Source organism: Crocuta crocuta, unplaced genomic scaffold (genome assembly GCF_008692635.1).
Source record: "Crocuta crocuta isolate KB4526 unplaced genomic scaffold, BGI_CrCroc_1.0 scaffold124, whole genome shotgun sequence".
NCBI classification, from domain to species: domain Eukaryota; kingdom Metazoa; phylum Chordata; class Mammalia; order Carnivora; family Hyaenidae; genus Crocuta; species Crocuta crocuta.
Genome location: NW_027551573.1, coordinates 4,684,835 through 4,712,062, shown reverse-complemented (window position 1 = coordinate 4,712,062; position 27,228 = coordinate 4,684,835). Strand labels below are relative to the sequence as shown.

The window sequence follows — 27,228 nt, the reverse complement described above, 5'->3', positions numbered from 1 at the left end:
CACCTGCTGCAATCCTAGCCGTTCTCCACGTCTCACCACAAATGCCACCTCCTCCATGAGCTCTTCCTCCCTGAGTGCGCTCGTGCCCTGGTGCTTTTCATAGAGACCCGAGGCAGAGCAGTCCGCCAAAGGTGGGCTTCGCTTGTGCGGCTCTCCACCTTAACAGAATCCGCAAGAGCCCCGTGGTTTAGAGCATGGCTTGGGAGCTGCGTGTACAGCCTGGGGTTCCGTCCCGACCCAACGCGGGCAAATCCCTCTACCTCTCTGCACCTCCGTTTTCCCATTTGTGAAAGGAGATAAAAATCACCAGCGGGATGGCACACTTGACCCTCCAACATCATGGGTTTGAGCTGTATGGGTGCACTTACACGCGGACTGCTTCTGATACACACAGTCCCGGGCTGTAAGTGTATTTTCTCTTCCTTATGATTTTCTTTTTTTTTTTTATTTTTTAAAAATTTTAATGTTTTTATTTATTTCTGAGAGACAGCGTGAGCAGGGGAGGGTCAGGGAGAGAGGAAGACACAGAATCTGAAAGAGGCCCCAGGCTCTGAGCTGGCTGTCAGCACAGAGCCTGACATGGGGCTCGAACCCACAAACTGCGAGATCATGACCTGAGCCTAAGTCAGACACTCAACCGACTGAGCCACCCAGGTGCCCCTTCCTTATGATTTTCTTAATAACATTTCCTTTTCTCTAGCTTCCCTTAAGGACACAGTATGGAATACGTATAACATACAGAACATGGGTGATGGACATTTGTTGGGAAGGCTTCGGTCAACAGTAGGCTGTTAGTAGCTAAGTTTTGGGGGGAGTCAAAGTCATACTTGAATTGTCAGCTGTGTGTGCGGGGGGGGTTGGTGCCCCTAACCCTGACATTGTTCAAGGGTCAACTGTACTTTCCTGAAACACAGACCCCCTCTGGGGATTAATTAAGATGGATGCAAAGCAGGGCGGGGACTGGGGTGAGACCAAGGAGCTGCCTCGGGTACAAAATTTCAGGGGGTGCTCACGACGTCTTGAAGGTGCACAGCGCCCCTCTTCTCTCACTCGTCCTGGCCCGGGTGCCAAGTTCACGGGCCAGCCTAGAATAATGCCCGTGAGAGTCTGCTGAGTGCATAGAGCAAACATTCAGAAGCAGGTGCATAGAATTCTCCTGTGTTGGTACACCTGTTTATGTGTGTGGGAGTAGGTGGTATATGTATAAGTGTATATAATATGTATCCACATATACGTGTTCATATATATGTACATTGATAGGTGCATGAAAGTGCCTAGAAACTTGCGATGTCAGTGATTGCAGAATTGGACCAAAGGCACTTTGCCCTTATGCCCTTTAGTATTGTTTGGATTTAAAAAAAACACATTTATATTTCTCTTGTCCTTAAAAATAACACATTTTTAAAAATCCCATGAAGCAATGGACTCAAAAAAGAACGTTTACTGTATCATTCACTTGCTCTGTGACCTTGACAAAGTGTCTCTGCCTCTCTGAGTCTACTTCATTGTGAAAAGGGAATAATCATCATAGTTACCTCACAGGATATTCTAAGGATTAAATAAAAGAACACCCCGTCTTTCTATTCTGTATGTTTCTCTCTTCTGGGTCCAGATCTTGTAAGTGGTCAGTAAATACTTGCTGATTTGAAATCTTAGTGTGTGTTAAAAACTTTCCATAATGAAAAGTTTTAGAGCTCTCTCCAGATCTTTTACTTATTTACTTATTTTTAAATGTTTATTTATTTTTGAGGCGGAGAGAGAGAGAGCAGGGGAGGGGCAGAGAGAGAGGGAGACAGAGGATCTGGAGTGGGCTCCACGCCGAGAGCAGAGACAAGCGGCTCGAACCCGCAAACTGTGAGATCATAACCTGAGCTGAGGTCAGACACGTAACCGACGGAGCCACCCAGGCGCCCCTCTCTGCAGATATTTTCGAGCAGGCTAGAGAATGGACTAGAGGGGACAGAGGAGCACCTGTCCGGTGGAGGCCCAGGGAAGGTAGACCAAGATGTGCTAGGCCTGGCCCAAGCCTCAAAAAGTTGACCGTCTCTCAGGGGTGAGAGAGGGTTCTAGTAATCAAGACAGATGGGGTGTGGCTGGGAGCTGAAGAATGTGTTGGAGCAAAGACTTCATGAGACACTGACGGGTGGAGATGAGTGAGGTCCCCACATTCCACCAGAGTGGCTGGTTCGGCGCGGGCGAGGCAGGAGGTGGAGCGGGGCTTGTGGAAAGTCACGCAGCCCTCTCGGCAGTCTGTGCAGGGGACGTGCTAAGCTTTGGCTGTCATACTGTCCACGCCTCAAATCCTCTCACCGCCATTCACGACACGCGAGGCTTCAGGCAAGTTGCTTACCCTCTCTGTGCTTCGACCTCCCGATCTTCAAAACGGGACTAGAGTCAGAACCTATCAAGCGCTTCGTAAATGTCACCCACAGTGATGGCTCCCGTGATGATGTTGTCTGAGCAGGAGCACATCTGCGCGTTGAGAAGCCCCCCCTAGTCACAGTGGGCGGGATGAATCATGGAGGAATCAGGGCAGGGAGGGGCCTGACGGACAAGAGGCCCTGCCCAGTCATAATGGGAAGGAGCCGGGTGTGAAGAGATGAAAGACATAACCGAGNGGAGTGGGGGGGGGTGAAAACACAGTTCTGGAGTCTGGAAGGAGATTGGTGCTGTTACAGATAAGTGTTCTGGAATGTAGCTGGGCTGGGCATGTTGAGTTTGACGGACCCTGGGAATCCAGGTTGGAATCCTGAAGAGATTTGGGTGTGGCCCTGGTTAAAGGTAATTGATGTAAGCTTTCCTGTCACCCTTGTTCCTGATTCAGACCTCCTGAGGCCTTAGAACTGGTTGTTAAGATGTAATGTCACAGGGACACCGTAAGTGCGTTTTCCTAAAGATAATATAAGGGATTGTGCTTGACTCTTAGAAGTAAGGGTATTAGTTCCCAAAGTATATTCCACCACTGGGTGTTCTATGAAAGAAAATATTTTGTGGGCAAATAAATTTAGGAGGCATTCAGTTAAAAAAGAAAAGTAGATGTTCCATTATGCAGGACTTATCAGTGCCTCTAATGTGCTGATATGTTTGGTGTACGTCTGGTGAGGAACTTGGAAAGTCATATTTCTCAAACTCATCTGCCTGCAGAGATATTTATTCATTTGGCCAGGTACTCAGCCCTGAAAGTTGAGGTGTCTGGACTTGGGGGGTGGGGGCGGAGGCCTCCATATTCTCAGTATCTTAGAGCAGGGTTCCACAAACTTTACTGTGTGTGTGTTACTGCAGAGTGTGCATGTCTAACAAGCTCCCAGGTGATGCCAGCAACGTGGTCCACAGATCGTACGTTGAGAGGGAAGGTCGTAGAGGATCACCTTCCTCAGTTGGCTAGTCCCCAAGGGTGATGCGGTGACGGTTCAGACCAGAGTGGGCAGTTATAGCTCTANCAGAACCCTAGTTTCTCATGAGTTACAATTGCCTTCCTGTCTGGAGCCTGGAAAGGGCCAGGGAACAGTGGAAATCCAAAAACGCAATCAGTAATAGGACGGAGAAGGAGAAGGGTCCCGGGGGCCACCTCTGAATGAAAGAACAGGCAGTGACTGTCCCCAAACGCTGTGAAGGCTGCGTTTGGTCAGGCAGGTTTGCCCAGAGGGGGTGTGCAAGTGTGTGTGTGCACACGGGTGCGTGTGGGTGCACATGTGTGAAATACCGCTTTCAAAACTGGCGAATCATCTTAATTAGCTCGAACAGTCCTCCGATCCCTTATTTAGAGTGGAATGTGGAGCCCAAGCTCTGCTTTCCTAGAACGTGGGGACGGAGGGAACGAAAATAAACTTTGGTTTCACTGTGGCTGAGCAGTGAAGGGAGGGGTCCGGGCTTCCAGCCGTGGCTGCCGTTGGCTGCACTGGAGAGTGACGGCTCACGGGGTCACCCACCCCAGGGGATACCTGCCCCGCACCCTGCCTTCTGAGCCCCACTTCTGAGCCTTTGAAAGGCCCTTCCCCAAAAGGCCTGACTTTTTTAAGAGTCTGGGTTTGGAGTGATGGAGCACTGGGTTTGGATCCCAGCTCTGCCACTGACCGGCTCTGTGGCCTTGGACGAACATCGCGACCTCTCTGAATCTGTTCGGTCTTCGGTAAAATGAAGGTGATATCAGCTGCTTCCCACACCCTTGGGGTGCTTGTAAGAATGAGACGAGGTCATGCATGTAAAGTATAGGAGCACAGGCGCTCCATCTGTGGTAGCTTTTTTTTTTTTTTTCGGCTTATCCAAGAGTTTAACGAGTTAGAATTTATGTGCTTTTTCCCCCCCCAAAAGCATGTTTGTTTTCTGGGCACGAGCACTTTCGGATACTTAACCATTAAGAGCACAGCTCTGGCTGGCTTTCTCCAAACACCCCGAGGGGGAAGGGAGGGCTGTTTCCAGAGGCTGAGACATGTCCAGGGCTGCGTGTCCAGGGGACCCTGGGACAGTACTAAATTCCAGGTTGACGTCCCTGGAGTCCTGAGTATGAGCAAAGTGGTTTCTTAATGAACAGTGCCTTGGGGACGAAATTCCTTTAGAACCAGCGTGTTGAAGCAGGAAACAGGAAGCCTAAAAATGTCCCACGTCTTAAAGCAGATTGGCCTCTGTTGGCCCCTCTGGCCGTCTTGCTCGGGCCTTACCTCATAGGGGGTATTGAGGCTCCACCATGAGCAAGCTGGAGAGTCCCTGAACTGTGTCCCAGGGAGACGAAGGACTCCGGCCTCCCCCAGGAAGGTGCTTTCTGCCGCTCTAATGCTCCATCCCAGGGGAGGAGGGTCTGGTGACCAGACATTGATACCTGGTGGAGGACTGACCGAGAGCCCACCTGCTCCATGATAGGAAAGAAGCTGTTCGTGATAAGAAGCTCCTTGCTGGGTCTTTAATCTATCACTTAGTTCTTCCCACACACTCCAAGCTAGAGAGTATGAGGTCCCAGAGCAGGGAGGTGACTTGATGGGTCACACATCAAGATGGGGTCTGAACTCAGCTCCCCTGGGTCTGAGTTCTACAGCGTATTTCCACTGCACCTCTCCCCAGGCTCCCCAAGCTCCTCCCTCCTCGCCTCTGCTCCCAAAGGCACACAGAACGGCTACCCCTTCTGACACCTCTGACATTATTCGGTTTGTACTGCGTGCTGCTTCCTGTGACAGTCCCCATCCCCCTGGGATAAACGGTGGGGGGGGGGGTGCTTTTTAAATGTCTCTTGATGCATTTGATTCTCTGGGTAACATTGAGTACCATGTTCCTTTCCCCTCTGGTGAAAGGCAGTGGCATCTGGCTTCTGGACTCATCTCCTATGCTTGCTGAAGGATCACTGTATTTCCTCTTCCCATGAACACATCTGACCCTCCTAGTGGCTCAGATAATAGGTGGTCCCCAGTGGCTGCTTTCTCTAGGGTACTTCTGGTCCCCAAAAGGGGAGGGCCTTGCACTGGCTCAGTGCTATGCAAATGCTCCTGAAATTGTCCCAAAGTACTCTAGAGAGAGAGGTGACTTTCTCTGTTCACTCTTGTTAACAAAAGATTTATAGGTTGTACAGTAGAATGGATGCACTGGAAAGTTCACTGTAGTAACACGGGGTAGAGATGGCTAGCCGCCCAGCCAATACCCATACTCCCCTGCTTCCTCAGCAAAAGAACCCTAATCACTGAGGACAGTGGTGTGGCCAACTATAAGAGTATTTTCCTCAACATCCCTTGTAGGTATGTGACTAAACGCTGGCCGCTGAGATGCAGATAGAAGTTGTTGAGAGATTCTTCCAGAAGGTCTTCTTAAAGAATGATCCTTGAGGAACGTCTTTTTTTTTCCCCCCTTTCCAAGCTTCTTCCTGGAGCAAAGACGTGATGGCAGGAGCATGAGACCACTTTAGATCATGAGGTGTTTGTAATCACAAAATACTGGAGGCAATCCAGGGGCGCCTGGGTGGCTCTGTCGGTTGAGCGTCCGACTCTCGATTTCGGCGCAAGTCATGATCTCACAGTTCTCAAGGTCGAACCGCATGCCTGGCTCTGCACTGAACATGGAGCCTGCTTGGGATTCTCTCTCTCCCCCTCTTTCTGCCCCTCCCCCATTCATGCGTGCTCTCTCTCTCGCTCTCTCTCTCCAGAAATACTAAATCAATAGATAGATAGACAGACAGATAGATAGATAGGTAGATAGATATTAGAAACAATCTAAATATACACATTTAGGAGATCGGTTGAATAATTGTGGTGCTATCCACCCCATGGAGCTCTATTCGGGGGTTATTTCCATGACCTATTGCTCAAGCAGGATGCTACTTTTTGTGTAGGAAAGGAGGGGGGAAAGAAAATATTTGTTCATAGGGAAAACCAACTGCTAGAAGGAAAGAACAGAAAATGAGATTGGTTAGAAGGAAGTGCCTGGGAATGGGGTTGAGGAAAGAAAGGATGGGTGGAAGTAAAGCCTCTCTAATATAGTTCTTGGTATCATTCTGACTTAGGGAATCATGATAGCATCTCATGCACTCAAAAAAAAAAAAAAAAAAAAAGAGGAACTGGGCCAACTGGGTGGCTTAGTCACTTAAGCGTCTGACTTCAGCTCAGGTCATGATCTCATGGTCCATGGATTTGGGCCCCACATCGGGCTGTGGGCTGACAAGTCAGAGCCTGGAACCTGCTTCGGATTCTGGGTCTCTCGCTCTCTCTCTGCCCCTCCCTTGCTCATATTCTGTCTCTCTCCCTCTCCCTCTCTCAAAAATAAATAAATTTTTTTTTTAAAAAGGACTAAAATCATTAAGGTTGGGGGAAAATCTTAAAATGAGATACAAGTGAAAACAAATGAACTGAAATGTATGTCAAATGAAACATGCAACCACACTGAGATGAAGGGGCAGGGGGAGCAGACCCCTGTGATCTTGGGACACAGCATTTTGGTGACAGACAAAAGGGCTCAACATGAATCTTTAGCTCTTGAGAGCTGGCTACTGTTTTGTACCCGTATAGGTTGGCCATTCTGAAAATACACGCTGTGTATTCTGGGATTGAGCAAATAAGGAAGTCAATTGTGCATAGTGGGAGTCAGGTTTCTTGCTAACAGAGATGAGGGTTACGTGTATGGAAAGCAAAGTATCTAATGAACTCTTCAGTGTTGGATTGGAATTGGAGGTATCAATTTATACATATATATATGTATATACATACATATAGAGTATAAATTACATATGTACTTGAAGAAATACACATATATTGTATGTGTACTTGTACAAATTGTAAATATGTACTGTAGAATACATAAATATGTTTATATGTAGATATTTATGTTTACATTGATGTTACTTGCATAAATATAGATATATATCTATATAGTTATAAATATATACTGTAAATATACATATGTGTATAAATATAGACATACTCCTATATTTATATAAGTATTTATCTTATACTTACACGTCTGTATTGAGATGAGACAGAGAGAGAAATATGGTAAAATGTTTACATTTGGGGCACTTGGGTGAAGGGTTTATGGGAATCCATAAAAAAATCTTGCAGTTTTTCTGCACATTGAGAGTATGTCGACATAAAAACATTAAAAGAAACCAAAGTGGTAGATAGGAAGCATCTCTTGGCCCCGGTGAGGGTCAAAGACAGGGGCTGGCCCAGCCTTGGAGAGCACTCTAGTCTGCTGTCTTCCTCACTTACCCACTGCTCCTTCTGTCTTCCCTAAACACGCACAGGAAGACTTTTTCAGTAATATGACCTCCCCACCACCATTTATCCTCTCCTTGTATCTTGGATTGGGCGAATTCTCTCGTACGCCTATTGTGCTCCAAAATGCCGCTTCTCAAGAGTTTCCACAGTAATTCTACAATGGATTCTGAAGTCAACAGTAATTCACAGTGGCCAAGGAAAGACGAGAATGCGCCTCTTCCCTCCTCTGCCATCCTTCCCCTAAGTATTAGTCGGTAAGTATGTGTCAGAGCGCCTGCCCGTGACGCACAACTGATGAGCAGTTTGGCAACAGGGCCAGGCAGAGAACTGGGTTCGGAACTTCACTCTGCCCCTTACACTTCAGTCCTCCGCCTGCAGAGAGGGCATGATGATAGCTTTGACCTTAGTGAGTGGCTTTGAGGATCGAACGAGATAAGCATGTAGATGCTTATCATAGCGCTCAACAAATGTTAGATAGTACTTGTCACCATAGCAGAGTGCGTGGTCGTGATTTTGTGCAGCAGTCCAAAGGATGAAACACTGAGAGGGCCACATTGCTTTCCCCAACCGGGACCCATCTTGCCTGGAATTGTATTGAACCTGTGAGTGTGTTTGATAGCTTGGGGGGCCCGTCTGATAGAGACACGGGTTTCCTCCACTTGGTGACAAGCTTTTCCCAGCGTTCCCACAGTATACAAGCCAGGGGTCCCTGACCTGGTCCTGGGGAGTGTCATGGAAGCCTCCATCTTCCCTGCACACAGAACCGCATCGCTGCACTCTAATTTCTGGAAATCATCTTCTCCCATCGCCTCTCTTCAGTTGGTGTTAGGCAGTAGGAGTTTGCTGGTGTGGGAGGGAAAATCATCCGCTTTTTGAGGGGGAAACGGCACCAGACTTTTATAAGCCCCATGGGAGTCTTCCTTCAAATACCGTCCGGTGGAATCCTGTTCCTGTGGTAAGGATATGGGGACAACTCAGGCAGCTTGCCATGTAAGAAAGTTCCAGAAGATAATTATTTGAAGTTACAACAGCTTTTTATTCTTGTGGGGAGGTAAAATTATATGTATTTTCAGCAGGGTTTCTTGTGCCAAAACTTGGAACAAAAATTCACTCTCCGTTACCAGTCTTAGAGGAAAATATTCACAGCTCTTTATGTCACATCAATTTCCTCCTTCTTCTTGTATTTGCTTTTTTGTGTGTGTGCACACACACGCATGCACACAGATGCCTGTCTGAACGTTTTGGGGAGTGCCTGTAAGTAGTATGTTTATGTGCTGGCCAGTGGAGCATATCCAATGGCTTTCTTGAGGTATAACTCACATGAATTGTAATTCACGTATTTAAACTATACAGTGTTCAGTTGTACTCACAGAGTTGGGCAGTTATCACTACCGTCAATTTCAGAACACATTCGTCACTCCAAAAAAGAACCTTGTCCCCATTAGCAGTCACTCTGTATTTCTTCCCNAACCTGCTTCGGATTCTGGGTCTCTCTCTCTCTCTCTCTGCCCCTCCCTTGCTCATACTCTGTCTCTCTCCCTCTCCCTCTCTCAAAAATAAATAAAATTTTTTTTTAAAAAGGACTAAAATCATTAAGGTTGGGGGAAAATCTTAAAATGAGATACAAGTGAAAACAAATGAACTGAAATGTATGTCAAATGAAACATGCAACCACACTGAGATGAAGGGGCAGGGGGAGCAGACCCCTGTGATCTTGGGACACAGCATTTTGGTGACAGACAAAAGGGCTCAACATGAATCTTTAGCTCTTGAGAGCTGGCTACTGTTTTGTACCCGTATAGGTTGGCCATTCTGAAAATACACGCTGTGTATTCTGGGATTGAGCAAATAAGGAAGTCAATTGTGCATAGTGGGAGTCAGGTTTCTTGCTAACAGAGATGAGGGTTACGTGTATGGAAAGCAAAGTATCTAATGAACTCTTCAGTGTTGGATTGGAATTGGAGGTATCAATTTATACATATATATATGTATATACATACATATAGAGTATAAATTACATATGTACTTGAAGAAATACACATATATTGTATGTGTACTTGTACAAATTGTAAATATGTACTGTAGAATACATAAATATGTTTATATGTAGATATTTATGTTTACATTGATGTTACTTGCATAAATATAGATATATATCTATATAGTTATAAATATATACTGTAAATATACATATGTGTATAAATATAGACATACTCCTATATTTATATAAGTATTTATCTTATACTTACACGTCTGTATTGAGATGAGACAGAGAGAGAAATATGGTAAAATGTTTACATTTGGGGCACTTGGGTGAAGGGTTTATGGGAATCCATAAAAAAATCTTGCAGTTTTTCTGCACATTGAGAGTATGTCGACATAAAAACATTAAAAGAAACCAAAGTGGTAGATAGGAAGCATCTCTTGGCCCCGGTGAGGGTCAAAGACAGGGGCTGGCCCAGCCTTGGAGAGCACTCTAGTCTGCTGTCTTCCTCACTTACCCACTGCTCCTTCTGTCTTCCCTAAACACGCACAGGAAGACTTTTTCAGTAATATGACCTCCCCACCACCATTTATCCTCTCCTTGTATCTTGGATTGGGCGAATTCTCTCGTACGCCTATTGTGCTCCAAAATGCCGCTTCTCAAGAGTTTCCACAGTAATTCTACAATGGATTCTGAAGTCAACAGTAATTCACAGTGGCCAAGGAAAGACGAGAATGCGCCTCTTCCCTCCTCTGCCATCCTTCCCCTAAGTATTAGTCGGTAAGTATGTGTCAGAGCGCCTGCCCGTGACGCACAACTGATGAGCAGTTTGGCAACAGGGCCAGGCAGAGAACTGGGTTCGGAACTTCACTCTGCCCCTTACACTTCAGTCCTCCGCCTGCAGAGAGGGCATGATGATAGCTTTGACCTTAGTGAGTGGCTTTGAGGATCGAACGAGATAAGCATGTAGATGCTTATCATAGCGCTCAACAAATGTTAGATAGTACTTGTCACCATAGCAGAGTGCGTGGTCGTGATTTTGTGCAGCAGTCCAAAGGATGAAACACTGAGAGGGCCACATTGCTTTCCCCAACCGGGACCCATCTTGCCTGGAATTGTATTGAACCTGTGAGTGTGTTTGATAGCTTGGGGGGCCCGTCTGATAGAGACACGGGTTTCCTCCACTTGGTGACAAGCTTTTCCCAGCGTTCCCACAGTATACAAGCCAGGGGTCCCTGACCTGGTCCTGGGGAGTGTCATGGAAGCCTCCATCTTCCCTGCACACAGAACCGCATCGCTGCACTCTAATTTCTGGAAATCATCTTCTCCCATCGCCTCTCTTCAGTTGGTGTTAGGCAGTAGGAGTTTGCTGGTGTGGGAGGGAAAATCATCCGCTTTTTGAGGGGGAAACGGCACCAGACTTTTATAAGCCCCATGGGAGTCTTCCTTCAAATACCGTCCGGTGGAATCCTGTTCCTGTGGTAAGGATATGGGGACAACTCAGGCAGCTTGCCATGTAAGAAAGTTCCAGAAGATAATTATTTGAAGTTACAACAGCTTTTTATTCTTGTGGGGAGGTAAAATTATATGTATTTTCAGCAGGGTTTCTTGTGCCAAAACTTGGAACAAAAATTCACTCTCCGTTACCAGTCTTAGAGGAAAATATTCACAGCTCTTTATGTCACATCAATTTCCTCCTTCTTCTTGTATTTGCTTTTTTGTGTGTGTGCACACACACGCATGCACACAGATGCCTGTCTGAACGTTTTGGGGAGTGCCTGTAAGTAGTATGTTTATGTGCTGGCCAGTGGAGCATATCCAATGGCTTTCTTGAGGTATAACTCACATGAATTGTAATTCACGTATTTAAACTATACAGTGTTCAGTTGTACTCACAGAGTTGGGCAGTTATCACTACCGTCAATTTCAGAACACATTCGTCACTCCAAAAAAGAACCTTGTCCCCATTAGCAGTCACTCTGTATTTCTTCCCAGCTGGGACAATCCTAGGAAATCAGTTTCTGTTTCTATAGATGTGCTATCCTGAACATTTCACATAAATGGGACCATGCAGTGTGTAATCTTCTATGGCTGCCTTCTATCACTTAGCACCATTTTCCAGGTTCATCCAACTGCAGCACATGCAAGTCCTTCATTCCTTTTAATGGTTAAATATGATTCCATTGTATGGATAGGTCGCATGTTGTTTATCCATTCATCAGGTGATGGACATTTGGGTTGTTTCCACTTTGGGGCTGTTATGAATAATACTGCTTGTAGAGATTCATGTACAAGTTTTTGTGTGGATGTGCGTTTTCATTTCTCTTCAGTCTATAACTAGGAGTGGAATTTTGGGTCATCTAAAGACTATGTTTAACTTGTTGGATAACTGTCAATCTGCTTTTCCAACGGGTCGCACCTTGTTACATTCCCACCAACAGTGTATGAATGTTACAGCTTCTCCACGTCCTCACCAACACTTGTTATTATTCAACTCTTTGATCAGAGCTGTCCTCATGGGCATGAAGTGGCATCTCCTTGTGGATCTGATGTGCCATTTGTCTGATCATCAGTCATCGTTGAGCATCTTCTCATGTGGTTATTGGCCACTTATGTATCATCTTGGGAGAAATGTCTATTCAGAGGCTTTGCCCATTTTTAAGTTGGGTTATCTTTATTATTGTGTTGTAATAGGTTTTTAAAATATTTTCTAGATACAATTCCCTTATCAAATATATAATTTGCAAATATTAACCCCCCTCCACTCTATGGGTTCTCTATGTACTTTCTTGATGGTGTCCTTTGGAGCACAGTGTTACATTCTGATGGAGTCAAATTTATCTATTTTTTTCTTTTGTTACTTGTGTTTGTGCAGTCATGTCTAAGAAGGCGCTTCCATACCCAAAGTCATGAAGATTTATGTCTGTATTTTCTTCTAAGGATTGTATAGTTCTAGCTCTTACAGTTAAGTCTATGATACATTTTGTAAAGACTTTTTAATTTTTAAGTAGTCTCTACACCCAATGCAGGGCTCAGCGCAGCAGCCCCAACATGGAGAGTTGCATGCTCCACAAACCAAGCCAGTGAGGCACCCCCTATGATACATTTTGAGCTAATTTTTGTGTATGGAATAAGAAAGGGATTCAACTCTATTCTTTTGTAGGTGGATATCCAGTTGTTTCTGTCTTGAAAATGTAGAAATAGTTCCATGCTAGTTAGTAAACCCCGTTGCCCTGAGATCCCCAAGTACCCCCTCTTCTGTTCTGGCTCTTCCCTGGGACCTCCCAGACATTCCCATGACTCACAAGCTGACCTGTCAATGCCTGGCACAGCAGGAAGCCTCGGGACCCTGCCAGTTCTGATGCTAGTGAGGTTCCAGGTGTTAAATAGTTTGAATGTCACACCTACGTGTTGGTGTTATGACACGTTCTCAGGGTTGGCGATACTAATATGGACACAGAGCAGTCCTATAACTTGCTATTAATAATCCTGTAGGGTAGCTCCAGGAAGTGTTGCTGGAACAAAGAAATGCCAGTGTTCTGTAACCATCCCGCCAGTGAGGAGCGGAACACGAGCAGATCCTGACTCAGAACAAGCTTCGCGGTGGCTTGTGAGCCAAAGACCTCGGAGGCAGCAAGGTAAGAACATTCCACTGTGGTTTCTCCCCAGGCAGACGGGTAGGCCATCTTTTGCTCTCATCCCAAACGTCTCATCTGAGGGCCTGGGAGATTATCCCAGGGGGTTCCTCCAGGAAGGACTCCCAGATTCTCCCTCGGCAGAGTGAGTTCAACCACCCACAACTTTGTGGGATGGATGAGTCTTCTTTCTTGGATGGGCGGAATGGTGGAGACAGCTTCCCTAGAAGCTCCTAGTTGACAGATCCGTCCATGCTAGCTGTGGTGTCTCCTACTGCCCGGTCACAGCTTGCCACTGACAGACAGGGACACCGCCTCCCCATCAGACGGGCACTGTCTCTGCCCGCCTTGCGCCGCCTTCTGCTCAGCCCCTCTCCCCTGCAGTGTATTTGTCCCACATTTCTGGATAAAAACGGCCCTTCCGCGTGCTGCGGAACAAGCAGTCGAGCCTATGGCCTTTTCCCAAGTACTGTTTCCAGCCAGGCCGTGCCACCTTTTCTTGTGCTGTGTTCCAGGACACAAAAGGTCAGGAGCCTTGCCGGGAGGACAGAGCCCGGTGTGGAGACCTCCTGGCCTGGCTGTTATGTGGACAATAAAGGGGCATCTTAGGGAAATCAGTGAGTGCACGTGACGGGGTTCCCCAGCCTTGTCTGACCTCACAAACAGTCCCGACTGCACCTTAGTATTTGGGGGCTTGGGAGGAGCTGGTATATATTTAGGGTGCTCAGGTATGACGGGGAAGGGGACACAAGTCAACTACAAATGGAATGACTGTTGCCTTCAAACCATAGTCTCTTGCTGACTTTGCATGAGGACAAGTCCCTGTCACATGGCTGGCCGGAACCAAGGGTAGCTCTTACCATCTTTTTAAAAAAAAAATTTTTTTAACATTTATTTCTGAGAGACAGAGAGACAGAATGTGAGCAGGGGAGGGGCAGAGAGAGAGGGAGACACAGAATCCGAAGCAGGCTCCAGGCTCCGAGCTGTCAGCACAGAGCCCGACACAGGGCTCGAACCCACGAACCGTGAGATCATGACCTGAGCCGAAGTCGGATGCTTAACCGACTGAGCGCCTCACTCTTACCATCTTTCCCAATGCTTATACTTCAGTGCTCACTTTGGCACCACATGTATGAAAATGCGATGATTATGCTTTATAATTAACTGTGCTTAAACCTGTTATACTTTATAATTATTAAAATGTTATAAAATTATATTTATAATTAGATGATTTAATAATTCTTATTCTGTAAAATATTTGCAAAAGATTTCCCTAATGACCTGAAAGGAAGTGAGGAAAAGCCTAAGTGTATCACAGCAGCGCAAAGCAGCAAGGTGGTCCAAGAATATTGGCCGAGTACTCGCTAATTCAAGGCCCTGGGATACACGCAGCACCAAGAGAATCCCCAGCCCAAAGGTGCATCCCCCAGCTCAGGTTCAAGTGTAAGAGGGGAGGAGAGGTAGAGAAATGATGGAGAGAAAGGGGGATGCCAAGCTCTAAAGTTCTACCAACTTTAAGCAAAACGTGAGTCCCCGGAAGGCCCCCCAGGCCAACCCATTCTTCTGTCCTTTGTTGTTCCCCCAAGACATTGGGATCCAGCTCTTGTTGACCCATGCCCTCAGGTTTCTTTTCTTTTCTTTTTGAGAGAGAGAGAGGGAGAGGGAGTGGGGAGAGGCAGAGAGTAAGAATCCCAAGCAAGCTCCACACTGGCAGTTCAGAGCCCGACGTGGGGATAGAACTCACGAACTTCGAGATCAAGACCTGAGATGAAATGAAGAGCCAGAAGTTTAACCGACTGAGCCACTCAGGTGCGCCCCTCCACCCCAGGTTCCTTGAGTCATGTCACCAGGCCTCCACCAGTACCCGGAAGTATCCCAGGAGGTATCAAGACCACAGGACCCATGGCGGCTCTGAATTATCCACTCCATCTGAAGATCTTTTTATGAAAAACTACTTTATAATAAGGCAAAAAGGCAAAAGTCATGGGGTGAGATGCAAACCCCTAAAGAAGACAAAAAAATAAGACTAAGAAAACGTGCACTCTTGTGCTCCACTTTGCATCTGACCTCAGATTCTTCGGGTGTGTTTTCACTCAGCTCTTTTCCTAGGGATACTCAGGTGGGAAAGCTCCAGAAGTTGAGGCATGACCCAGGCATGATCAGATGCCATCTGCTGGGCCAGGAAGGGCTGACATGGTCTGCCTTCATGCAGTCACCAGCTTGCAAGCCTGGCCTCCACTGAAGTGGCCGGCTGCTCTCCCTTCTCACCTGCCTCCCACACCTCTTTGCAGATCTTCTTCCCCTCTCCCCTCCCGCACCACTCCCACGTATTAGACGGTGGGATTGAATTGATTATGTCGGCCCTTTTTATGAAGGTTACAGCTTCACTTTCTTCAAGGGACCCCTCTTCCTGCCACACCCCTGGCCATTGTGATTGGCCCAGCCGCAAACATGTGACACAGTTGAGCCAAGCAGAGCCCTTCCTTGGGATTTTACAACTGAAAGTAACTAACAGAAATCATTTCTTTTTCCCTTTGGATCACCAGCTCTAAGGCCATGGGCACAGAGTGAATGATGACCATGTACCTGCCACTTGGAGAAGTCTGAGAGAAAGGGCAACACTGAAGCAGAAATAAAAGAAAGAAATGAAAGAAAGAAAGAAAGAAAGAAAGAAAGAAAGAAAGAAAGAAAGAAAGAAAGAAAGAAAGAAAGAAAGAAAATACTGAAATTAAAAAAAAAAAGAAAGTCCTGATGCTTGATGCTTTCAAGTCCTTGGTCTTTGTGAGGATTTAATGAGTTAATGCAAGTGCTGAGCTCATAGCATGTGATCAGTAAATACTAGATGTTATTATTATTATTCCACTTTTGTCTCCCCCACTTACATGAAACAATAAAGACTTTTTTAGAAAAGACCGTTGAACTGGGTTTCCATCTCTGACACCCAGGCACCCAGCCTCTCAGGATCTCAGGAACATCTTTTCTTAGAAGGGAAAGCAGGTGCTAAATTAAGTTCACACAGACGTGTCAGTGACTGCAGTGGCCAGGCTCCAAGATGGCCCCGATGATCTTTGCATTTTGGTATTCACGCTCTTTAATAGCTCCCTCCGTACTGAAGAGGGCTGATTAGTGTAACTTCAGTAGGATATTGCAGAGAAATGACAAAGTGTGACTTCTGAAGCTAGGTAAAATAAATAAATAAATAAAAGGCTGTGCCTTCTGTCTCACTCTCTCTGGGGTCACTTGCTCTAGGAGCAGACGGCTGCCATGTTTTGGGCATTCAAGAAGCCCTGTGGACAGATTCACATGGCAAGGATCTGAGGATTGTTGCCCACAGCTGTGTGAGCAACCCATCTTGGAACTGGGCGGTCAGACCCAGTCAGGCTTCAGACCACTACAGCCCTGTCTGAAATCTTGACTGCGACCCCACGAGACACCTCAAGCCAGAGCTACCCAGCTAAGCTTCCCACGAAATTTGGATGCGCAGAACGTGCTTATTTCATACCGCTATGCTTTGGGGGGATTTGTTATGTAGCAGTAGATAATGAACACAGACCTTCATGTGGACTCCCCCTTCTCTTCAGGAGATGCACCCGAGTTTCGTGGGGGTCAGCTGTGAGGCACACTGCAAGAAATCAGCTACTATTAACAAAGCCTACATTTTCTCGGTGCATATAGCCCCGTGCTGTGAAATATCTAGAAAGCTTGTAGGCAGAGGCTGTGGCCCAGTGTCACTCACAGCCAACCCTGAACATGTTTAAAGATAGGGGAGGGCACAAAATATGTCTTTCATCCTGGTAACTTCAGCTGCAGGTCAACACCGGGCACCTTCTCCCTTGACCTCTCTCATTCCTTCCTCTCCTCCTCCTTGCCCCACTCTCCTTTCTGAATCCTCTGTCCTGCCCCTCGCATGGAGGTCCAAGTCGCAGAGACTGTTCAGGAACATTCCATTCTGGAAGGGCCACATGTTTTACTGAAGAGCACGTGGACTGGTGTTTCTCATGCTTCAATGTATGCACACATCATGCAGGGGATCCTTGGAAGATGCAGATTCTGATCCAGTGGCTCTGGGAGCGGCCTGAGGGTCTGCATTTCTAACAAGCTTCCGAGATCGGGGAGCACATGCTGAGTAGAAAGATCTGGAAGGCAGATTAGCCTTTCTTTTGCTAACATGGATGGACTCTTCCAGCAAAACGCTGGTGTGCAACTCTACAGAGAACCCCTTTCCACCAGGACAGAAGGTGAGAAGGAATTGAACGAGTGGACGGAGATCCTCACCCTGTCCTGTACTTATTAAAATCTTTAAATTTATTTTAGGGGGGCCTGGGTGGCTCAGTCGGTTAAGCGTCTGACTTCGGCTCAGGTCATGATCTCACAGATTGTTGGTTCGAGCCCCGCGTCAGGCTCTGTGCTGATAGCCAGCTCACAGCCTGGAGCCTACTTCAGATTCTGTGTCTCCCTCTCTCTCTGACCCTCCCCTGCTCATACTGTCTCTCTCTCTCTGTCTCAGAAATAAATAAAACATTTAAAAATTTTTTAAATTATATTTATTAAAAATTTTTTAATGCTTATTTATTTTTGACAGGGAGTGACACAGTGTGAGTGGGGGAGGGGCAGAAAGAGAGGGAGACACAGAATCAAAAGCAGACTCCAGGCTCTGAGCTGTCAGCACAGAGCCCGATGTGGGGCTCGAACTCACAAACCGCAAGATCGTGACCTGAGCTGAAGTCAGAGCTTAACTGACTGACCCACCCAGGTGCCCCCCCCAAATTTTAATTTAAAGGCAAAAAATGCAAGGTCATCCCTGTGACACATGTGACAGCCGGTCACATGCCCTCTCTTTTCACTGGCTTCGTGGCAGCAACGGCAGGCTGCGGTGGGAAGGGGTGTGTCGGGGCTACACAGGGTCTTGGCCCATCCAAGACAGGTTCAGGCCCAAGGGTATGCGGTAGGCAGGTGGGGCAGGAGCAAAGCAGTGTCACAGCTGACCGGCTGTCCACCCCAGATTTCACTGCACGAGCAAGGGGCAGACTCCAGAGCTCATGAATACTCTGATCAGAATGCTGGCTCTATCCCCTATCGGCCTCATTGAGTGGCTGAGTTTGGGTGTAACCTATCTAAAAAATGGGGACAGTCATACCGATTGCCCAAGGCTGGTGGGATAATTAATACAAATAATATAAGTAAATTTATGAGGTAATTCATATGCACGAGGCAAATCCTTATGTACACACACTGTCCCAAGTGCAAGTTAGCTCATTTAATACTCTCAACAGCCAGTGAGGGTGGTAAAATTATAATCATTCTCTCTGTGTTATGAGGGAGCAAAGCTCAGAGAGGTGTAGTCAGTGGCTCAGGGTCACATTGAGCTGGGCTTGGATCCAAGGCAATTTGATTGCAGGGCCCACCCTAAGGGGCATGGTGCCCCACATACAGGTACTCGAGGACTCTCTGCGGTGTCAGGGAATGAATTAATGAATGCTGTAAGATCCAGGGAAGTAGCTTTCTGTCTGTCTGTCTGTGTCTCACACACTCTCTCAGGCATTCCTGTTATTTAAAAACAAACAAACCAAAAAAGGTTTTTGAAGAGCTGATACATTCACACGGATCAAAAGGAGCAAATGGACAGAGACTGAAAAATATTCCTCCTGTCCTTGACCTTCTGGTGCCCGGGTCCCTTCCTTCAGGCAACCACACCAGCTCCTTATACAAACAAATGTATATTACCCTTTTCATTCAGACAGGAGCATCCCCTATGGAATGTTCTGGAATGTTCTGCCTGGTACCAGAAGAGTCTCTGAAGCTGAACTTCTCTTTAAGCCTTAATTTCTTCAGTGGGTTCCCCCGAGCAGGAGGTGTGAACATTAACTAAAATTCATGGAAAGTGGTGAGGGCAGTGAATGGTTAGGCCTACAGAATAGTAAGCCCTGAACCCCATTTCATTTGTTTTACTGTATTTTATTTATTTTTTAATTTTTTAGGTTTATTTATTTCTTTTGAGACAGAGAGAGAGTACGTGTGGGGGAGGGGCAGAGAGAGAGCAGGGGAGAGAGAGAGAATCCCAAGCAGGCTCCATGCTGTTGCTGCAGAGCCCGATTCGGGGCTGGAACTCACGAAAGTATGAGATCATGACCTGAGCCGGAGTCAGACACTTAACCGACCGAGCCCCCCAGGGGCCCCCGTTTCTCATTCTCCACTCTGGCCACTGAGGCCAACACCTGGCCCTTAAAGGTAATGAGACTCCCGTCGGTGTGTGTATACAGATAATGAGCCATTAGCCCCAAAGACAAGGAGGGAGGGAGGGAGGGAGGAAGGAGGAAAGAAAAACATGGACAAAGGAAACTGCAAAGCCACTCCAGAAAAACAGAGACAGAGGCTCCCGCACACCACGCAGGCCACTCTCTCCGTCGAAGGCCTCGGCAGCACGGAGGCCCACACCGTCTGGGCTCAGACACTTCTCCTCAATGCGCTTGCGTCAAGTCCAGCAAAGTGGGGCGGGAGAAGAGGAGTAAGTTGGGTTGGTTCACACAGAGCCTCCAGATTCCGTGTTACAGTGACAAATTATGTACAAAGCCCAGAAAACACAGCCCCGTTGAGTCTGGGCCTCTCATTCCAGAGGTGCGAGGAAAGGGGAGCGGGGCGTTCATCCTGTTAAATTTGTGGAGTGACACATTCCGGGGCCTGGGAGGGGGGGCCCAGGTGGCCCGGGCCCCAGGTGGCCTGCCCGGCTGGCCCAGGCCTCCCCGCTCCAGGCCTCAGGCTGGCAGGACTGTCCCGGGCCAGCAATCTGGGCCTGTGGTGGCTGTCCCTTGCTATCATGAATTCATTTCTCCCCTCCTGGCCATCAACATCTCATTAAAAACAAAACAAAACAAAACAAACCCATAACGTTAAAACCATAGTAACGTCATTTTAATCGACGCACATTTTAGCACCGTTCCAAAGATGTTTTCAAATTACCCCTGGAAACTCCCGCTATCTAAGAATTATCAGAAAAAAAGAGAGAGGAAAGAGAGAGAGAGAGAGCAGGAAAGAAAAAAAAAGCCCACAAGAGGCAGGGAGGCCGTGCTTTGTCAGGGAGAAGAAAATAAAGAGAAATCAGCCCGGCTTCAAAGGGCGCATTTCCATAATTGCCCTGTAACTTTAGCAAAATAAATCTGAGCGGCTGGGAAAAGCACAATCTCTCAGATGAGTGAACTCCAAAGGCCCCGGAGGGCTGTGGGCCCACTTGTTAGCGGCCGNGCGGGCACAAAAGCCATGAAATCACAGCCTGCCCGTCCTAGACGGGCCCGGCCGCCCGAGTCACACCTTCCCCCGCTTGTGTCTCCCTCCTGCTCCCTGACACGGGACACACACACCCGTGCACACGGGGGCGCGCACACGCACACGGACACCCCCGGGTAAAACAGGCGAGTAAATAAATAGACGCATTTAAGTGCAGGAAGGGCTGGCAGCAGTTAAGAGGTGGCGATAATTACGAGGCAAAAAAACCACAGGAGCTGGGCTTTCATCTGGGAGAAGGTTCCCGTAACCTGCTCCTGGTATAAATATCCAGGGAGCAAGGCCTCAACTTTCCAGACACACATCCTCTTTGGAGAAGACTGTCTCTCTCTCCTGAGACGGCCCCACCTCCAGCGGCTCAGGGAGTTGAAACGCCTTTCTCTTTCCCAGGCTGGCAAAGTTTCCTGTTTACGCTTTCTCATCCCCGTGGCCCCCCAAAATGTTTCAAAAGCCGAAAGCGGCCCCATTTAGCATCCTTCTTTAATGTTTCCCTCCACAGGCCTGGGGTTTCTGGGAGAAAGTACCCGCTGTGATCGCCCTCAGACACCTCTCCCCTCCCTCAAGTTCTAGGTTCCTCAACCGCAGCCTATGGACACTCTGGACCCCATAATTCTCTGCTGTCGGGCTGGCCTGGGCCTCGTGGGACGGCATCCTTGGTGTCAGCGGCCTTTCTGATCGCCACCCTCCCCAGGCATGACAATGGGAAATATCCCCGCACTTCGCCCTATGTCCCGGGAGTGCGGGCATCGCCCAGTGGAGATGGTCCGTCTCAGGACCTCTTCCCCACCCTGCCCTGGNTCCAGAAGAGATGCCATGGAGAAGGGTGCGGGGCTTCCATGCAAACAATCAGGATGGTTTTCAGAAGGGCTGGAGCCTCCGTCCTGAAGGAAGCAGGTGCCTTAAAGCTAGGCTGGCCACGCAATAGATGGACGTTTTCAGTGTGGTCCCGTTGGCTGGCTGGCTGGCTGCGATGACAGTGGCAAATCAGGGTCGGGAGGCAGCATCCGGAGAGGTTATGCGGTCCCTCCGTTTATCCCTCGTACTCGCCAGCCTTGGCCCAGAACAGATTCGTCTAATCCAATCCCAGGTGAAGGTGGAGCCCGGAGTCGGGATGACACTTTCTTCCACTCGAGTTGGATTATCTCTGGCCGCAGACGCAACTGGGGCACACCTGTGATTGTCCTTGTTCATTTGGTAGAGGTAGAGGGTGCGTGCAGCCGGGTGTTATATAGGATGCAGAGCGCATTTCTCGAAGGAGACAAATAGTCGGGCCCAACGCCGGAGTTTCTGATGGGAAGTCCCAACAAGTCAGCGAGGACGGCTGATCTCCGATTCCCATCCAAGCCTCCGATCCCTGCTGCTTCCCTTCCTGGCCTCGGGCCTGAGACAGCGGACCCTCCAGGGGGCCTGGAGACCACCAGCCCTGTAGTCGAGGCCCTGCCCTTCTCCTCGCTCCTCACCTGGAGCAGGTGAGTGGCTGGAGCACCCCTCCCTCTCCGGGAAGCCTCTGCTGTGCTCTTTTTCCATATTACCCTCTGCCTGGACCCCGCGTCCACCTCCCTGTATCCCAGCGAAAATAAATTCAATTGGAAACCGCGAACGGGGCCATCACTTAGGGAGATAATTTTATTCTCCTCTGGCTCGCTGGCCCGGTGATGCACCCCTACCTCCAGCGCCGTGCAGATAATGAGGAAAGCGGTGACATACACTCCTTCCTCTGACCTAATTGATTATCCCCACACACCTTGGCGCGCTTTGCATAACCAGCCTCGACAGCGGGAGCCCCTTCTGGGCGGAGTGATTGACATGTTTTATTTCTAATTGAAGCTTAATCAGGACCCAGGATAAGATTCCCATGTATTCTCTCTCTCTTCTCCTCTCTCTGGCTTCCTTCTCTCTGTGTGTGTGTGTGTGTCTCTCTCTCTCTCTCTGTGAGTCCTACGCTTCCAGCTTCCTTTCTCTTTGTGAAATTTGAGGGCCACACAACAAAGGATGGAGGGACAGGAAGGGACAGTTCAGGGTGAAGGACCAAGGACCAGCTCCCTGGGGAGTGGGGGAGGCGAGCAGCCTTCTCTTCCCTTTTTTAGGCCTCTTTGTCTGGATGGCATCACCTTCTGGGGGTCGATCTGGGGCCACGTGAAGGCTTGTGTATTCTGTGAGACAGAGAGGACACACATACACAGGTTTTCCCGGCTCTCCACTGGTATGTCCACACACTGCCCTTTCGGGGGGCGGGACGGGTCTCAGCCAAGGGCCATGATCCCTGGAATGAGCTGGGCTGAAGAGGTGAGCAGGCCGTGGGGTTTTCACTGGAGGGCCGCCGAGGCCAGGGGGTGAGACCTCTCTGAGCCCGGCCTGGCCTCCCCACACCCCTCTCCCTGCGAACAGATGCTTTCCCTCCTCCCTTGGTGGCCCTTCTGGACGGTCCATGTGGCAAGGCTGGCGGACTTCTACCATCACCCCTCTCCCTGGTCGCCCTGCCTGGGGAGCCATCTCTCCCTTCCTTTCTCCCTGGGTCGAGCTGGGTCCCGAGATGCCTGCAGGCTGACACCTCACTGTTACGGCCAATGGGAGCGGGCGAGCAGAATATTGTCCGGAGTTGAGGAGAGGGGTCCGAGATTCTAGAACAGAGCATTAGTAATACTAGAGCGATTTGACCCTCACTGCCACATAGCAGCCTGGGGCATTCTTGGTCTCTCATCTGCACATCCACCCGGTGGGGTAGGCATCATCATTCTCATTTCACAGTTGAGGACACACAGCACGGAGAAGTCAGTGATCTGCCCAGAGATCCCTGGGACATAGACAAGGGACCTAGGTCTGTGAGGCAGCAAAGCTGGCGAGGCCATAGCTGCCGGGCTATCAGCGGTGCTGTCCACCTAAAGATACTCATGCCCACCAGCGGAGGCCTCTGCCTTGCCCTGAGGCCCTGGGCTCTGAGGTTCAAGGCCCAGGCAGTTGAAGCCAGTACCATGGGGCCAGGGCCTGAGCCGGACCACAGCCTGTATCTGAGTCCTGGGAAGGAGTCTGGACCTATAAACACCAGTAATCAAAGCTGGGAGAGGAGGGAGCCCAAGAAACATCTCTCACCTCTGGGGGAGGGGGAGGAGGGGGGACTCCAGCCTCAGAACAGCTTTGCCTGGATGTCAGCCTCTGTTTAACCAGGCCTCTGTGAAAGGCCACCGACTAGCCACCACCAGACCCACTTGCTCCTGGACCGGCCACCACACCCCGACTCCCCAGCGTCCATGGAGCTCCGGCTGGCCACTGCCCCTCCCCCCAGCATGGATGGGTCCCCACCTGGCCCAGGCTCCTGCCCAAGCTGCAGGTGTACGATATACATAATTCCGTGCCTTGCAATGTGGCTTTAGGCGTGCAATCCCTCCCCGCCCCACGAAGCCACGAGACTGTCACAGGCTCCACACGGGGCTAAATTTACTAACTAAAAAAATGTACTAACTAAATTTACTAACTAAACATGAGGAAGGAGATTAAATAAAAAAAAAAAAGGTACCCTCCACTTGGCGCCCAAGGCGGCACTCTTCCAGCGCTCCCCACAACTTGTTCAAGTCCAAGTTGGGCAAGACTGGCGGACTGAAAGAGAAAACAAGAAGGCGACAAACTGGTCCTGGGCCGGCCAGGGCCAGCCTGGCTGGAGAGGCTGGAGAGGCCGCTAAGGCAGGAGCTGAGTGGCCCTTTTGTCCTGTAGAGGGAGCTCCAGCCCCAAATTTCCCAGCTCCCTCCCCCGGCCTGGCCACCCCGTGACCGGGCTGCAGACCCTGAATCCCGGCTGGATCAGCGTACAGCAGGCCCCCAACACCCCACACCTCTGCACCCCCACCAGCACCCTAGAAAGCTGCCCTTCCAGGGCACTTGAGGGAAAACCCACTGGGGCACCAAGGCGCACAGAGGCCACCGGGCCTCGGGTCCCCCCCCCACTCTCAATTCGGGCCTGGGCACAGTCACTAAGAGGAAATGCTTTGCACCCCCAGGTCCCCTTTTCTCCCCAGCCCCTACTCACCGCCACCCCACACCCTTGCATCTATAAGGAGGAGTCTAAGGGTGCAGCAAGGTTGGAAAGAGCTTGAACTGAGCTTGCACATGTCCTGACATAAGACTGAGGGAACCTCAATTGTGCCTATCTAAGAATGGGGGCGCGCGACTCATGGAAACCCCCCAATCTAACCTTTCCGCATCCAGATCCTTCTCTGAGTCTTTCTGCTCTGCCGCGGGAGCAGGCCCCAAAGCCCTGAGTTGATCCAGTGGGCCGACGGGTGGGCCCGACTCCCCAGGCTCCTCCGGAGGCCATCTGGTAGGGTTTCCCCAGCTGTCTCCCCAGACCTTTCTCTGGGGCACCCCACCTACTTCTGCAACTGCCTCGCCTCCGCGGCGCCCCCAGCCCCGCCACCTCTGTGTCTCCTGGGCCTCTGTGCTCTTCCGATCACAGGCTCCTGACTCTCCTTCTTTTCCGCTGAGTCCAGCGACTCTTCAAACATGGGGAGTTGGAGGGGGGGAGCCCATAAAACAAAACAAAACAAAACAAAACAAAAACCAAATAGATCTGTCCCCCGGGGTGGAGGGGGTGGGGGGCAGACAGGCGGGTTATAGTCAAAGTGGCAACAGCTCATTTATTTAGCCAAAAATAGATACTTTCTTGTACAATTTGGTTCACACATATGTACATTTTTCTGTATATACAAAAAAAAAAGTCAGACGCACTTATCCTCACCAAACTCCACCCCCCAAAATCAACCCAACAGCAACGACAAAATAAAAACCCCTCACAAACTCAGCTATCGTGGGGTACAGAAGCCACTTGGGGAAGACTGAGGGGGACTTGTTTTATTTCTTTTTTTTTTTTTTCTTTTTGCCTAGTTTTGTTTTTTAGGTATTCATACACGGACATGCTTACAAGTCATAACTATACAGAGAGATTTTTTTTTTTTACAATTATTACAACGATTGAAAATTTTTAAAAATAAGTACTAGGATGAGGAGAGAGCCGATAAGACCAGAGCGGCATCCAGGTGGTTCTGGGGCCTGGAAGAGAGAAGCAGGGGTAGCAAAGGACGCGAGCGCTCGGGGCCCCGACGCTGCCGAGGGCTGGGACACCCAACCTGGGCCTGAGGCTGGGGGGCCCGGGGGGTGTCTGGGCGTCAGATGAGGTCCAGCTTCCGTTTGACTATCAGAAGGTTGGGAAGGAGTCAGGACCCGAGGTCCCGGCTCGAAGACCTCCGAGTGGGCTTCCCAGAGCCGCCGCCCGCCTCAAGGGCCCGCTGCCCCGGCCAGGTTCGGGTTCCGACCGCGCCGTGCCCTGGGCACGGACTGGGTTGCCCAGGCCTCTCTGGGCCCGCGGGCACAACGGAGGGTGTGGGTCTTGTCCCCTTTTTAGAGCCCGTCCCCGAGGCCGCATTCCCCGGGGGCAAAAGCCTCGGGGCGCCGCGTTCGTGCCCCGCCCCCTCGCGGGCCCCCCCCCGCCCCCACCGCGGGGTCTCTTACCGCCTGGGCACGGGCTGGAAAGCTGTCTTGAGTAACTTTTTCTCCACTTCCAAGGCACTACAGCGATCTAGGGGAGCGGGGAAGGAAAAGGGGGGCCTTTAGAGAGCTCCGTGGCAGCGCTCGGGGCCGCGGGAGGCAGGCGCGGGGTGGNGGGCCAGACTCAACACGGGCAAGGGGCGCTCCTCCAAGCCCTCGGAGCTGTCGTCCGAGTCGCTGTTCTTGGGGTCCGCCATGGGTCTCAGGCCGAGGTCGCCGTCCCGGTGCGCCGCCCCGGCCAAGGCCAGCTCGGGCCCCGCGGCCGCGCCGTCTAAGTTCTNGCTGGAGAGAGCTGCAGGGCTGGGGGCGCGACGGCTGCCCCCGGGGGAGAAGCCCCCGCGCCCGGAGGCGAGCGGCGCGGGTTGTCCGGGCTCGTGGCCGTCTCGGCCAGGGACCAGATCTTGGGCTTTTGCAGGGCTGAGGAGGGCGCTGGTGCGGGAGCGCAGGGGTCCAGGCCCGCAGGAGGNCAGTTCGCGTTTGCCGTCTTCTTCGTCCTCCTCTTCGTCTTCCTCCTCGCGCTCGCTGCCGTAAGCGTTCCCCTCCTCGTCCGTGCGGCTGCGGGGCGCCCACGTCATCTTGTTCTCCTTCTTGAGGCGCCGGCGCGCGTTGGCGAACCAGGTGGACACCTGGGTGAGGGTCATCTTGGTGATGATGGCCAGCATGATCTTCTCGCCCTTGGTGGGGTAGGGGTTCTTGCGGTGCTCGTTCAGCCAGGCCTTGAGCGTGGAGGTGCTCTCCCGGGTGGCGTTCTTGGGACGGGACGGGTCCCCGAACTGGTACTGGCCATACGGGTAGAAGGCAGGGTGCGGGTGCGGAAACGCAGCGGCCGCGGCCGGATGCTGCACCCCCGGGCTGTCTTTCAGCTCGTACTGCGCGCCCTGTACGCACATGGAGAAGGAAGGGACACGCGCGGTGGGAGCACGGGTGAGCCCTAGCCGTCGCCGCCTCCACCCTCCCCGGCCCGGGCCCCGCCGCTCCACTCCCGCGCGCTCCACCTCGCCCCGCGCGGCCCAGAACCAGCCCTCCCTCCACCGCCCTCCGGCTCCCTGGGCGCTTACCAGCTGCGGGAAGATGGGCAGCTCGGCGGCGTAGGGCAGAAAGGCAC

The 27,228-nt window shown here is 50.1% G+C and overlaps 1 protein-coding gene and 1 long non-coding RNA gene across 3 annotated transcripts; one reads left to right on the top strand and one right to left on the bottom strand.

The window, feature by feature from the left end:
* The first annotated feature begins 1,946 nt into the window (after nucleotides 1-1,946).
* Nucleotides 1,947-15,953, top strand: LOC144220983 (uncharacterized). Of its 2 annotated transcripts, none has more exons than XR_013331910.1 (3): nucleotides 1,947-2,337; nucleotides 13,171-13,313; nucleotides 15,857-15,953. It is a non-coding gene; the product is annotated as an uncharacterized LOC144220983 (long non-coding RNA). The 2 variants fall into 2 exon arrangements; XR_013331909.1 differs by lacking the exon at nucleotides 1,947-2,337 and adding an exon at nucleotides 10,280-10,455.
* A 9,237-nt stretch (nucleotides 15,954-25,190) lies between these two features.
* IRX3 (iroquois homeobox 3) lies at nucleotides 25,191-27,223 on the bottom strand (the record flags this gene model as incomplete). The annotated part of the gene is given in 6 exon segments (XM_077751289.1): nucleotides 25,191-25,628; nucleotides 26,088-26,183; nucleotides 26,253-26,305; nucleotides 26,407-26,589; nucleotides 26,591-27,001; nucleotides 27,182-27,223. Coding segments are annotated over 6 exon segments (840 nt in total), but the record flags the coding sequence as incomplete, so codon positions are not given.
* Between the last annotated feature and the right edge of the window lie 5 nt (nucleotides 27,224-27,228).